At 44.7% G+C, this 14,896-nt stretch overlaps 1 protein-coding gene across 8 annotated transcripts in view; it reads left to right on the top strand.

Moving 5' to 3' along the window:
- The window catches only part of lrch2 (leucine-rich repeats and calponin homology (CH) domain containing 2), a 107,268-nt gene that overhangs the window by 75,153 nt on the left and 17,219 nt on the right, over positions 1 to 14,896 (top strand). For all 8 annotated transcript variants that reach the window (XM_078412268.1, XM_078412266.1, XM_078412270.1 and 5 more), the window contains 2 exons: positions 3,697 to 3,809; positions 8,139 to 8,276. In XM_078412268.1, coding sequence (XP_078268394.1) covers positions 3,697 to 3,809; positions 8,139 to 8,276 — 251 coding nt within the window. The remainder of the gene's footprint in view (positions 1 to 3,696; positions 3,810 to 8,138; positions 8,277 to 14,896) is intronic.

Below are 14,896 nucleotides of genomic sequence, written 5' to 3'. Positions count from 1 at the left end.
CTCTCTCCCCCTCCTCTCTCCCCCTCCTCTCTCCCCCTCCTCTCTCCCCCTCCTCTCTCCCCCTCCTCTCTCCCCCTCCTCTCTCCCCCTCCTCTCTCCCCCTCCTCTCTCCCCCTCCTCTCTCCCCCTCCTCTCTCCCCCTCCTCTCTCCCCCTCCTCTCTCCCCCTCCTCTCTCCCCCTCCTCTCTCCCCCTCCTCTCTCCCCCTCCTCTCTCCCCCTCCTCTCTCCCCCTCCTCTCTTCCCCCCTCCTCTCTTCCCCCCTCCTCTCTTCCCCCCTCTTCTCTTCCCCGCTCCTCTCTTCCCCCCTCCTCTCTTCCCCCTCCTCTCTTCCCCCCTCCTCTCTTCCCCCCTCCTCTCTTCCCCCTCCTCTCTTCCCCCCTCCTCTCTTCCCCCCTCCTCTCTTCCCCCCTCCTCTCTTCCCCCCTCCTCTCTTCCCCCCTCCTCTCTTCCCCCCTCCTCTCTTCCCCCCTCCTCTCTTCCCCCCTCCTCTCTTCCCCCCTCCTCTCTTCCCCCCTCCTCTCTTCCCCCCTCCTCTCTTCCCCCCTCCTCTCTTCCCCCCTCCTCTCTTCCCCCCTCCTCTCTTCCCCCCTCCTCTCTTCCCCCCTCCTCTCTTCCCCCCTCCTCTCTTCCCCCCTCCTCTCTTCCCCCTCCTCTCTTCCCCCTCCTCTCTTCCCCCTCCTCTCTTCCCCCTCCTCTCTTCCCCCTCCTCTCTTCCCCCTCCTCTCTTCCCCCTCCTCTCTTCCCCCTCCTCTCTTCCCCCTCCTCTCTTCCCCCTCCTCTCTTCCCCCTCCTCTCTTCCCCCTCCTCTCTTCCCCCTCCTCTCTTCCCCCTCCTCTCTTCCCCCTCCTCTCTTCCCCCTCCTCTCTTCCCCCTCCTCTCTTCCCCCTCCTCTCTTCCCCCTCCTCTCTTCCCCCTCCTCTCTTCCCCCTCCTCTCTTCCCCCTCCTCTCTTCCCCCTCCTCTCTTCCCCCTCCTCTCTTCCCCCCTCCTCTCTTCCCCCCTCCTCTCTTCCCCCTCCTCTCTTCCCCCCTCCTCTCTTCCCCCCTCCTCTCTTCCCCCCTCCTCTCTTCCCCCTCCTCTCTTCCCCCTCCTCTCTTCCCCCTCCTCTCTTCCCCCCTCCTCTCTTCCCCCCTCCTCTCTTCCCCCCTCCTCTCTTCCCCCCTCCTCTCTTCCCCCCTCCTCTCTTCCCCTCCTCTCTTCCCCCCTCCTCTCTTCCCCCCTCCTCTCTTCCCCCCTCCTCTCTTCCCCCCTCCTCTCTTCCCCCCTCCTCTCTTCCCCCCTCCTCTCTTCCCCCCTCCTCTCTTCCCCCCTCCTCTCTTCCCCCTCCTCTCTTCCCCCTCCTCTCTTCCCCCCTCCTCTCTTCCCCCCTCCTCTCTTCCCCCCTCCTCTCTTCCCCCTCCTCTCTTCCCCCTCCTCTCTTCCCCCCTCCTCTCTTCCCCCCTCCTCTCTTCCCCCCTCCTCTCTTCCCCCTCCCCTCTTCCCCCTCCTCTCTTCCCCCCCCTCCTCTCTTCCCCCCCCTCCTCTCTCCCCCCCCCTCCTCTCTTCTCCCCCTCTTCTCTTCTCCCCCTCCTTTCTCATACGGAGGAACAACAATGGCAGGAATTTCTGGGAATAATCCAGAATTTGCAGGATCTTTGCATTCCAAAGAGGAAGAAAGATTCAAGGGGGAGAAAGAGGTGACCGTGGCTGACAAGGGAAGTCAAGGACAGTATAAAATTAAAAGAGAAGGCTTATAACTTAGCAAAGATTTGTGGGAAGACAGAGGATTGGGAAACTTTTAAAGAACAACAGAAAGTAACTAAAAAGGCAATACGGGGAGGAAAGGTGAAATACGAAGGTAAGCTAGCCAATAATATAAAAAAGGATAGCAAGAGTTTCTTCAGTTATATAAAGAGCAAGAAAGAGGCAAGAGTGGACGTTGAACTTCTGGAGAATTATGCAGGAGAAGTGATAATGGGGAATAAAGAAATGGCAGAGGAGTTGAATAACATTTTTGCATCAGTCTTCACAGTGGAAGACACCAGCATAGTGCCTGAAATTCAAGAGAGTCAGGGGTGGAAATTAGTGAAGTGGCTATTACTGGGAAAAGGTGCTTGGGAAGCTGAAAGGGCTGAAGCTGGATAAGTCATCTGAACCGGATAGATTGCACTCTAGGGTTCTGAAGGAGGTGGCTGTAGAGATTGTGGAGACATTGATAGTGATATTTCAAATAACACTTGAGTCAGGAGCAGTCCCAGATGATTGGAAAATTGCCAATATTACCCCACTGTCTAAAAAGGGGAACAAGGCAGAAGAGTGGGAACTATAGGCCAGTTAGTCTGACTTCAGTGGTTGGTAAGATTCTCGAGTCCATTTGCAAGGATGAGGTTCCAAAGTACTTAAAAGTTCACGATAAAATAGGCCGAAGTCAGCATGGCTTCATGAAGGAGAGGTCTTAACAAATTTGCTGGAATTCGTTGAAGAAGTAAATAGCAGGACAGACAAAGGAGAGTTAGCAGATGGTGTTTACTTAGATTTTCACAAAGCCTTTGATAAGGTGCCACACTTTAGGCTGCTAAGGGAGATGAGAGCCCACGGTATCAAAGGGCAGATACTAGCATGGATAGCAGGTTGGCTGGATGGCAAAGAGTGGCAATAAAGGGGGCTTTTTTCTGGTTGGCTGCCAGTGACTAGTTGAGTTCCACAAGGATTGGTGCTGGGGCCGCTACTCTTCTCGTTGTATATTAATGATTTGGACGAGGGGATTGAAGGCATTGTGGCAAAGTTTGCGGGTGATATGAAAATAAGTCGAGGGGCAGGTAGTGTAGAGAAAGCAGGAACACTGCAGAAGGACTTGGACAGGTTGGGAGAGTGGGCAGAGAAGAGACAGATGGAATATGGTATAGCAAAGTGTGGAGTCATGCATTTTGGTAGTAGGAATAATAGCGTAGACTATTTTCTAAATGGGGTGAGAATCCAGAAATTGGAGGTGCAAAGTTACTTGTGAGTGCTGGTGCAGGATTCCCAAAAAGTGAATCTACAAGTCAAATCAGTAGTAAAGAAAGCAAATTCAATGCAAGCATTTATTTCAAAAAGGCTTGTATACAAAAACAGGAATGTAATGTTGAGGCTCTATAAGGCGCTGGTAAGGCCACATTTGGAATATTGTGAGCAATTTTGGGCGCCATATCTGAGGAAGGAAGAAGGGTCCAGAGGAGGCTTCCAAGAATGATCCCAGGAATGAATAGGTTAACCAATGATGAGCGTTTGTAGGCGCTGGGCCTGTACTCGCTGGAGTTTAGAAGAATGAGGGGGAACTTTATTGAAACATACAAAAGCTTGGATAGAGTGGATGTGGAGAGAATGTTTCCACTAGTGGGAGAGTCTAGGACGAGAGGTCATAGCCTCAGAGTTAAAGGATTTTCTTTTTGGAAGGAGATGAGGAGAAATTTCTTAAATCAGAGGGTAGTGAATCTGTGGAATTATTTGCCACTCTTCCTGGTGTTCTTTTTATACCTCACTCTTGACAATCTCAGTTGCAGCCAATCTGCTGTTGCCTCTAGACAGTTGAATTTGTTGCACATAAAATAGGTTGGGACTCGTTCAAAGTATTTAGAAACGCTGGACTCGGGAAAGTGTGATCCAGTACATAGTTTTTATGGTCATTGCCTGCATCCCATGATTTTGGCTGACTGGAACTTTTTCTCTTTTTAATAGCTTTCACGCGTCCATCTCGCCAGGAGTTTGAATCAATGGATCCGGGATTTACTATTCGAAGGAAGATGGAACACATTAGAGAAGAATTGGAACAAATTAGGCATCTTAAACAGGTGAAACACATGAAACCATTTCTCCATGTCTATTCCTATCAGCATGTCTTCAATTAGCCAGTGTTACAAAAATAGGCAATCAAGTAGAACCATTTAATTACTGAACATTAATCTAAAGATTTACAGTTTCAAGTACAAGAACCAAAGTTATACTGTAGAAAACAAAGTGCTCATTACCTGAACTTTGCAAGGAGACTTAAACAAATGATTGCTATGGACTCCAGCAAGGCCTTTAAGTCCCATATGGTAGGATGATCCAGAAGGATCGATCCAGGGTAAGCTCGCCAATTGGATACAAAATTGGCTTTGTTTTGAGAGTTAGAGGGTTTTTTCAGATTAGAGGCTTATGACCTGTAGTGTGCGGCAGAGATCAGTGCTGGTTCCACAATGCTTCATCTATATTAATGATTTGAATGAGAAAGTTGGCAGTTGGTAAGTTTGCAGATTACAATAAATCTTTTGGGAAAAGTTATAGAGTTATACAGCATGGAATCAGGCCCATTTGTTCTTTCAATGGTTCAATGTACTTTAATGTGACTCGTATCTAGACACAGTGAAATTCTTTGTTTTGCATACACTTCAGTAAAGTCATACTTATTGCTGAGTTACTCCAGCATTTTGTGTCTATCTTCTATATTTAAGCACAATAGGTTCAAAAGTACAATGATTGTGCTGTAAAAATAGTAGACCACTGACAGTACAGAGTTGTCACATTTCCTGCGCCATCTTGTGCCCTTCGAGTTTCAAATTCTTGAGTATAGGGTCTTACCTTGGCCTAGGGATGCTGTCGCTGTCCTCCACTGCCTTTCTGTGACACTGGAGGCCAGATTCGATCCGTGTGTCGCCTCTGGTGGGCCCTTTAGAAGTACCCCAACCGCACAATCACCAGGCTATTGCAGAGCCTCAATCAGCAAACTGCACGGAGTGGATTCGATGACTTAGGAGGCGAGTCCACAGCCTGCTCACCGACAATGACCCAACCAAGTGAACAGTGAAGAAGATTATGTTTACAACAGGATGCAAATCAACTGGAAAGTGAGTCAAGGAATGGCAGATGGAATTTAATTCTGACAAGTGTTGCATTTTGGGAGGTTAAACCAGAGCAGGACTTGCACAGTCAAGGGCAGCATTGTGGATAGTGTCATATAACAGAGGGACCTAAAGGTCCACAAGTAAATAGAATAAATCCCTAAAAGTGGTGACATCGGTAGACAAGGTAGTAAAGATGATGTTTGGCATGCTTGATTTTAACGGACTGGGTACCGAGTACAAGTGTTGGGACATCATATTACGGAGACATGATGTTTGTGAGACCACACATGGAGTATTGTGAGGGGAAGATTTAAAATGTACCTTGGGTGGAGGGGGGGGGATGGGCGACAAATTGTTCACACAGAGGATGGAGCATGTGCGATGCAATCCATGAGGGTAAACTGTAGATGTGGGGATAATTACAATGTTTAAAATACATTTGGATATAAATGAATAGGAGGGATATGGGCCATGCATCTGACAGGGTTCCGCATGATCGGCTGCTCTGGAAAGTTAGATCGTATAAAATCCAAGGAGATAGCTGACTGGATAGAAAATTGGCTTCATGGAAGGAATCGGAGGATGATGCTGGAAGGTTACTTTTTGAACTGCAGGCCTGTGGTGTGCCTGAGGATTCGGTGCTGGGCTCATGGCTGTTTATCTGTTTCACTGAATTGGATGAGAATGTACAAGGCATGATTAGTAAGTTTGCGTATGACACTAAAGTGGGTATCACAAAATGCTGGAGTAACTCAGCGGGTCAGGCAGCATCGAGGAGAGATGGAATGGGTGTCGTTTCGGGTTGAGACCCTTCTTCAGACTAAAGTGCGTGGTATAGTAAATAGTGAAGTTGGTTGTCAAAAATTGCAGCAGGATTTTCAATGATTCAATGATAGTTTATTGTCACATGTACTTAGGTGCAGTGAAATTCTTTGTTTTTCGATACAATATACAAAGTATGCAAATAGCCGCCAACAACATCTGATGGCGACAAAGTTACAAAGTAATCATGAGAGTCCCGATGGTCTCTCTTTGTTCTTGATGAACACCCCACTTCTCCGCCCCCCCCCTGCCCCCACCCTGCACCGGGTCCCTCGTTGTTCTTGGCGGCCCGGACGCCTCTCCATGGCTTGGCTGGACTGCATCTCCCCCTCATATGGTTCGTCAGTGAGCCATCCCTCTCCTCTCCAGCCCTTCAGCCTTTGTGTCTCGGGAGTCGCCTCCCGCAGCTGACCTTGAAGAGGTTGGATCCCCACCAGTCCTCCTACCAGCCGTCTATCCGCCAGGGTTGCCAACTCCTTCTGGTTCCCGGTCTTCAGAGGCAAGCGGGAGGTGAGACTTGACCCACTCCAGGCGGGTTTAGACAGTGGCTCTGGGCCGAGTTTACGGGTGGCTCCCCTCAACACGGTGGTTCAGGGCCGAGTTTACAGGCGGCTCCCCTCAACACCAGTGGCTCTGGGCCACGTTCAGATACAGCTCCCGTCATCGCTGGTAGCTCTGAGCCGAATACAGAGACGGCTCCAGCGAGAGACTGATGTTGAGATGTCGGAGTGGGCGAGTTACTAGAGGCCATGAAACAACCTGGAGCCCAATTATATTAGGCATCACTCCAAGTAGCTAAATGCACAGAATGTCGTGGCCTGCGGCCGCGTGGAACAGCAGTTGTGGACACAGATGCATCGTGTATAATATATGTTACATCATATATAAAACCTGAATAAACCACCTTACACTGGGATGCAGCAGACTTTAATGCAATAAAAGATATGTCCAGCCCAGTTGACCCATGCCAAACCCTCCTTGACAACTTCTGCAATCTCCCTTAATTGGAAGAGCCACCCCAAAGGGCATTTGAGCAGCAATTTAACAGACTTGTTTATAATCCACAGGTTTCTCCTGTTCCATTGCAAGAACCAGTACATTAAACTCAAAAGTGACACACAGAGAAACGAGCCATTAATGTTCAGCTTTAGCTCAGGGTATCTGGCCAAACATGGAAAAGGAAAGCTTTTTTACTCCCTGGAGCTGATAGACCAGAACTCTAGAGACCATTTAAATAAAGCGCTGGGGATAACAAAGCTCGAATCTAATATCCATAATTAAAAGTGCCCAGTGCCACTGACTTGAGTCCTGAAGGACAAATCTGATATTTTGGATTAGGAGCATGCCATGGGGGAACCAACCTGAAGCAAAAAAGATATATTGCTTTGATCTTTCCAATGCTCTATCACAGATATGCAGCAGTACTCATGAGGATCAACAGTACTCAGTGCTTGTGGGGAAGAAGTTTGCTCTAAAGCTGGCACCAATTGGCACAGCAGCAACTTTTATCCATCAAAGTGGGAAATCACCTAGGAATATTCTGTCCACACAAAGTCCAACAAATCTAATGTAGCTGATTATTTTTATTTTTAATAAGGTTGTTGAGGACAACATTGTGAAGACATGTTAAATAGTACTTGCCAGTAAATGTTGTGTTTATACTTGGATTGAGATTTTTCAGGATCTGTATTCTCTGAATTTCATAATGATTGTTTTGTAAAAATAACAGCATGAGATTGTCTGTCCTTGACATTAAGGTTTCACTTGACTGATTAGAGCTTCAAGGCACATATCAGGAGTTAGGTTGACTACTGCTCACTTGGTTGCATGACAGCAGTTCCAAAAACAATCCTAAATCTATCCAGGATAAAACAGGCTGGTTGATTTGCACCTAATCCACCACTTAGTCCTTTTATTGCTTGCATCTGCTTCATTTTAAAAAGATTGCAGTAGATCCATTCACTCAGGCCTCTTTGACAGTAATGGAAAGAAAGCTCAGAAGATTTGAAGATAAAATAATATTAATAGATGGGGGAGGGAAACAGCATGGAGCGATGGATTAGTCCAGGATAAGACTGCATTTTCTGAGGGCAGTTTCTACTCCGTAATTTCGGTACACGCTGTGCAAAAAATGATTTTATTTAAAATTTGGACACTCGTCGGAATATCATGTCATCATGCATTGAATTTATTTCAAATAAATTCTAGCATTCCTCATTATAGTTTTCTGCTTGCTTATAACTATTTGTTGGGTTGTAATGAGGTTTTGACTCGATCCGTATGAAACTGGGAAAGGGAAAATTAGCATGTGTAAAAATATTAAGGTTTGCATCTATTTTTTCATTCTGTACTCCAAATGTTTTTGGGAAAAATTCTGTAAGAAAGTAACCTCATTTCTTTTGCATGAGTTTTATGCTTAAAGAGAAATAAATAAATGCTCTTTAAGTGAATTTCTATTCCTCTCCCCTTAAACAGAACCTCGAATTAAGGTTAAAAGTAATTTTGCCAGAAGACGTAGGTGCAGCATTAATGGATGGCGTGGTACTGTGCCATCTTGCCAATCATATTCGTCCACGATCAGTGGCCAGCATTCATGTCCCATCACCAGCAGTGGTAAGTGCATCTACAGTAAATGCAAATGTTATAATTGACATATATCATATTAATTCTAGCAATATTTATATCTTGGGTATGTGATGGACTTGTATCATAATGTTTCTGTGATCCCGTGAAGGAGGGAGATTTTCTTATTCCCATATTTCCTTATGACTTTGCGGCTATTTTCCAATGCTTGCATTGCCCTAATTTACTGCTGCACTTCCGAAGCATTTTATTTGGTGTAAAGCTCACAACAATCCTTTCTGACACCAACTTTAAAATTATGTGTCTAATTAATTTAAAATATATTGATTGTTTTTACATGAATTCTTTAAACTAAGGGGGTATTGAAGTGTTGTGTTTTCAGAGTTTAACCCCTCTTTTATTCATGAGTGTATATATTCATAAGTCATAAGAGCAGAATTAGGCCATTCGGTTCATCGTGTCTATGCAGTCAACTAATCATGGTTGATCTATCTTTCCCTCTCAAACCCATTCTCCTGCTTTCTCCCTGTAACATTTGACACCCATACGAATCAAGAACCTGTCAATCTCTGCTTTAAAAATACCCAAAGACTTGACTTCCACTGCCATCCGTGGCAAGAATTCCACAGATTCACTACCATTCACCTCCTTTCTAAAGCTATGTCCTTCTATTCTGAGGTACTATACTCTCCCACTTCTCCATCACAAAGAAACATCTTCTCCACATCCACTCTATCCAGGCCTTTCATTTTTCGTTAAGTTTCAATGAGGTCCCCCCCCCTCATCCTTCTAATCACCAGCAAGTACATGCCCAGAGCCATCAAACACGCATCACACCCCAATCATTCTTGTAAACCTCCTATGGATGCCAGCATATGCCTCCTCGGATTTCGGATCCAAAGCTGCTCACAATACTCAAAATGCAGTCTGACCAGTGCCTGGATTGTGCCTTGTAATGCCTCAGTATTATATCCCTGCTTTTACATTCTAGTCCTCTCGAAATGAATGCTAACATTGCCTTTCCCTTCCTTACAACCAATTTAACTTACTAATTAAACTTTTGGGAATCCTGCACCAGTGCAGGGCATATCTTTATTAAGTCCCTTTGCACCTCCAATTTCTGAATCCTCTCCCCATTTAGAAATAAATCTACACCCTTATTCCTACTGCCAAAGTGCATGACCACACACTTTGCTACACTGTATTCTATCTCCTTTGCCCACTCTCCTAACCTATCCAGGTCCTTCTGGAGACTCGCTGCTTCCTCTACAGTCCCTCTTAAAGGATTGGATAGGCTAGATGTAGAACCTGCTACCAGTCCCTCCACCTTTCTTCGTACCAACCGAAAACTTGGCCACAAATATCATCAATTCGATCATCCAAACCATTAATATACAATGTGAAAAGTAGCGGACCCAACACCGATCACTGCAGAACACCACTAGTCGTCGGCAGTCAACCAGAGTCTATTCAACACTCTTTATTGTGAGGGTGGCGGAGTGGGGCAGTGGTAGAGTTGCTGCAATACAGTGCCAGAGTCCTGGGTTCTATCCAGACTATGGGTGCTGTCTGTATGGAGTTTGTACGTTTTCCCTGTGACAGTGTAGGTTTTCTCCAGGTGCTCCGAGTTTCACCCACACTTCAAAGACATACAGACGTGTAGGTTTATTGGCTTTTATAAATTGTCCCTAGTGTGTAGGATAGTGCTAATGTACTGGCTGATTGGTCGGCGTGGACTCGGTGAGCAGAAAGGCCTGTTTCCACACTGTATCTCTAAAGTCTACTGGAGGTAACGAACATTTCGCCTACCAACTCCACCACAGTTAATTTGAACTTTAAAATAGACCATGATTCAATTGTGATAACTTTTTCCTCACTCACCCCAATAAAGAAAAACATCTGGCTGAAGAACTGAGATACAGTACTTGGAAACCAGATAAAGCTATTTAAATTTAACAATTAAATAAGGCAATGTTTATCTTAAGATTTATAGGCAACTAGATATCCGAATTTGCCTGCAGGAAAGACAGAAATTACAAAATAAACAATCAATAAAGAATCAGACATATCCAGTCTCATCCCCAATTATCTCTACCTTTCTATATTTTACCTAGTAAAGTCCTTGCCCAATTTTGTTCAAGAGATTCTAGTTTTGCCTCAGGTGAAACAGTCCATGATGATAATTTGTGCTCAAATAATGGATTCTAAATTTGTTCCATATTCCCTAAGTGCTCATTGAAGAGTCTATGACTCGCTGATACCAATTTGCCAAACAGTTAAGCCAATCTTCCTCGATCTACTCTCTCAAAATATTTTATGTTTCACATTTTTATTCAGTAATTTCATGGGATGAGGATTTTGCTTACAAGATCAGCACCGTTGATGCTTGTCTTGATTACCCTTGTCTTGATAGGTTCTAGGAGCAGAATTAGGCCATTCGGCCCATCAAGTCTACTCTGCCAAGGCTGACCTATCTTTCCCCCGCAACCCTATTCTCCTGCCTTCTCCCCATAACCCTGACACCCTTACTGTTGAAGAATCTGTCTATCTCCACCGTAAACCCCTGAAACCTGGTGGTGAGACCCCTTCTTAAACTGCGTAGTCCTTGTGGGTTTTTTTTGGCCTTTTGCCGTTTCGAGGTAAAATGCTTAACCTAGTCTAACTTTCCAGTGCCATATCTGTAGCCATGCAAGTCGCAGCTCTTCTTGTACATATTCGTCATTGTCATGTGATAGGAGCAGAATTAGGCCATTCACCCCATCAAGTCTGCTCTGCCAATCATGGCTGATCTATCTCTTCCTCCTAGCCTCATTCTCCTGCCTTCTCCCCATGAGGATTTCTGCCTCTATCATCCTTTCAGGTAGTGAGTTCCAAATCCCTACTATTCTCTTTCTTTCCTTATATCCCTTCCAATCTTTATATTGGTTATTTAAATACTTATTTTGAGGCCTGTTCTGGAGGAAATAGCCCATTCAATTTATTCTATGTTAGGGACCTCAATAAGTCTTCAGTCTGACTCCTCTGTTCAAAGGAAAAGATAGTTCATCCAGTTTTTCAACAGAGCTACAGTTTTTCAGTCCTAAGGTACCTGAATTCATCAGTGCCAAAACAAATGTTCTCCCAATCATTATCTTTCCACCATCCCACCTGTAATATTTGTAATATTTAATTCGGAATTGCACAACTTTAAACTTGTTCAGTTAATATTTGCTAGCTAAAAAAGTATCCTGCTTGCAGACTAAAAGGTTTCGCCCTTTTTACTCTGATTTCCAGTTATTACTAGGGTAATTTAAAATTTCCAATCTTGCCTTATTTTTGCATTTATGAAAAATTTGTTTGCAAGATTTCGGATGTCCCTTTTTAAAAATTCATTAGTCCATCCATATAACTTAGAGTGATACAGTGTGGAAACAGGCCCTTCGGCCCAACTTACCCACACCGGCCAACATGTCCCAGCTACACTAGTTCCATCTGCCTGCTGTCCTGCTATTCTGTGGACCTGTTTGGTCCAGATCCCTCCAAACCTGTCCGATCCATGTACCTGTCTATCTGTTTCTTGGGATAGTCCCTGCCTCAACTATCTCCTCTGGAAGTTTGTTCCATACACCCACCACCCTTTGCGTAAATAAGTTACCCCTCAGTTTCCTATTAAATCGTTTCCTCTTCACCTTAGACCTATGCCCTCTGGTTTTGATTCACCTACTCTGGGCAAGAGAATCTGTGCATCTACCCGATCTCTTCCTCTCAAGATTTTCTACACCTCTATAAGATCACCCCTCATCCTCCTCTGCTCCAAGGAATAGAGTCCCAGCTTATTCAACCTCTCCCTATGGATCAGACCCTCTAATCCTGGCAACATCCTCGTAAATCTTTTCTGTACCCTTTTCAGCTTGACACCACCTTTCCTATAACGTGGTGACCAGAACTGAACAGAATACTCTAAATGCGGCCTTCACAACATCTTCTACAACTGCAACATGACCGTCCAACTTCTAAACTCACTACTCTGACTGATGAAGGCCAATATGCCAAAAGCCTTTTTGACCGTTTTAACTATCTGCAACTCGACCTTCAAGGAACCATGCACCTGTACTCCTAGATCCCTCTGCTCTATAACACTACCTAGAGGCCTACCATTCACTGTGTCGGTCCTGCCCTTGTTAGATGTCTCAAAATGCAACACCTCATTTCTCTGTATTAAATTCCATCAACCATTCCTCAGCCCACCTGGCCAATCAATCGATCAAGATCTTGCTACAATTTTTCACAACTATCTTCATTATCTGCAAAACCACCCACTTTTGTATCATCAGCAAACTTGCTAATTTGGCATGTATGTTCTCATCCAAATCATTGATATAGATGACAAACAGTAACAGGCCCAGCACCAAATCTTGAGGCACACTACTAGTCACAGGCCTCCAGTCCGTGAAGCAACCACCATCGTCCTCTGCTTCATTCCATGAAGCCACTTTTCTATCCATTCAGCTATCTCTCCTTGGATCCCGTGCAATCTAGCCTTCCGGAACAGCCTGGCATGCGAAGCCTTGTTGACTACTTTACTGGTCCTTATATACAACATCTACACCTCTGCCCTCAGCGACCTTTTTGGTCATGTCTTAAAAAAAACTCAATCAGATTTGTGAGACACGACCTCCCATGTATAAAACCATGCTGGCTATCCCTAATTAGCCCTTGCACTATCCCTCAGAATGCTCTCGAGTAACTTTTCAAATACTGAGGATAAGCTCACTGGCCTATAGTTCCCAGCATTTTCTTGCAGCCCTTCTTGAATAGAGGCACAATATTTGCCACCCTCCAGTCTTCCGGCATCTCTCCTGTATTTAAAGACGACTCGTAAATTTCAACTAGGGCTCCCGCAATTTCCCCTCTAGTTTCTCACAATGTCATCGGATATATCTGCTCAGGTCCTGGAGATCTGTCTACCTTCATACACAATAGTACCGACAGCACCTCTTCGACCGTAACAGTGACTGCTCTCAAGACACTTCCATTGACATCATTTGTTGGTCTTTCTAAAATACCATCTCACCTCTCACTCTGATTATTTCTTTAAACCAAGTTCTCCTTTTTAAGCCCTTCTCATATGACAAATCCATAACTAACATTTTAAGTTGCTTGTTCTTTGTCAGTCCTTCAGAAGCCTTAATGCGAGTACAGTCAAATTTACAAGATTGATAACATTGCTAATGATTTAACGTTTTGTTGTATAATGGGATTAGTTTCACTTGAATTTGCGATTAGAATGGTTTAGTTGCAACTTCTCATAGTTTAAATATGTGCAAACTGTTCAATGTGTATTAAAGTACACTTGGGGAACGATTTATGTCTTGAGTTTCCTAAAACGTTTTAGAAACATAGGAAAAATAGGTGCAGGAGTAGACCATTCGGCTCTTTGAGCCAGCACCACCATTCAATATGATCATGGCTGATCATCTAAAATCAGTATCCTGTTCCTGCTTTTTCCCCATATCCCTTGATTCCTTTAGCCCTAAAGCTAAATCTAACTCTCTCTTGAAAACATCCAGTGGATTGGCCTCCACTGCCTACTGTGGCAGAGAATCCCACAGATTCACAGCTCTCTGGGTGAAAAAAAGTTTTTCCTCATCTCAGTCCTAAATGGCCTATCCCTTATTTTTATATTGCGACCCCTGGTTCTGGACTCCCCCAATATCGGGAGCCTGTCCAATCCTTTAAGAATTTTATATGTTTCTATAAGATCCCCTCTCATCCTTCTAAATTCCAGTGAATACAAGCCCAGTCGACCCATTCTTTCATCATGCGTCAGTCCCGCTATCTCGGAAATTAACCTGGTGAACCTACGTTGCACTCCCTCAATAGCAATAATGTCTTTCCTCAAATTAGGAGACCAAAATTGCACACAATACTCTAGGTGCGGTCTCACCAAGGCCCTGTACAACTGCAGTAGGACCTCCTTGAACTCGGATCCTAAACTCAAATCCTCTTGCAGTGAAGGCCAACATGCCATTAGCTTTCTTCACTGCCTGCTGTACCTGCATGCTTCCTTTCAGTGACTGGTGTAAAACACACCCAAGTCTCGTTGCACCTCTCATTTTCCTAATCTGACACCATTCAGATAATAATTTGCCTTCCTGTTCTTGCCACCAAAATGGATAACCTCACATTTATCCACATTATACTGTATCTGCCATGCATCTGCCCACTCGCCCAACCTATCCAAGTCACCCTGCATCCGCAAACTTGGAGATGTCACATTTAATCACCTCGTCTAAATCGTTAATATATATTGTAAATAACTGGGATCCCAGCACCGAGCCTTGCGGCACCCCACTAGTCACTGCCTGCCATTCTGAAAATAACCCGTTATGCTTCGAAGGCCTCCTGAAAATTGGTTGCAGAAAAGTTAATCACATTGATCATGGCTAACTCCAGTAAGTTTCCATCTTACACATAGGAAATGTGAAAATCTGATATATTATACAAAGAAGCAGAATCATATGACAGCTTGAGTTACAGATGCCACAAGTGAATCTTACTTTGTATAAATTCTAGGACTATGTGCAACCATAAAGGGCCAAATAAACTGCTTTCAGGTGCACAGCTAGGGATTTGTTGCTAATAGTTTTAGGCGAACATTAATTCTGACG

This window comes from Rhinoraja longicauda, chromosome 15 (genome assembly GCF_053455715.1).
Source record: "Rhinoraja longicauda isolate Sanriku21f chromosome 15, sRhiLon1.1, whole genome shotgun sequence".
In the NCBI taxonomy this organism is placed as follows: Eukaryota; Metazoa; Chordata; class Chondrichthyes; order Rajiformes; family Arhynchobatidae; genus Rhinoraja; species Rhinoraja longicauda.
Note: the sequence above shows the minus strand (reverse complement) of the source record. Positions and strands in the feature narration are given on the sequence as shown.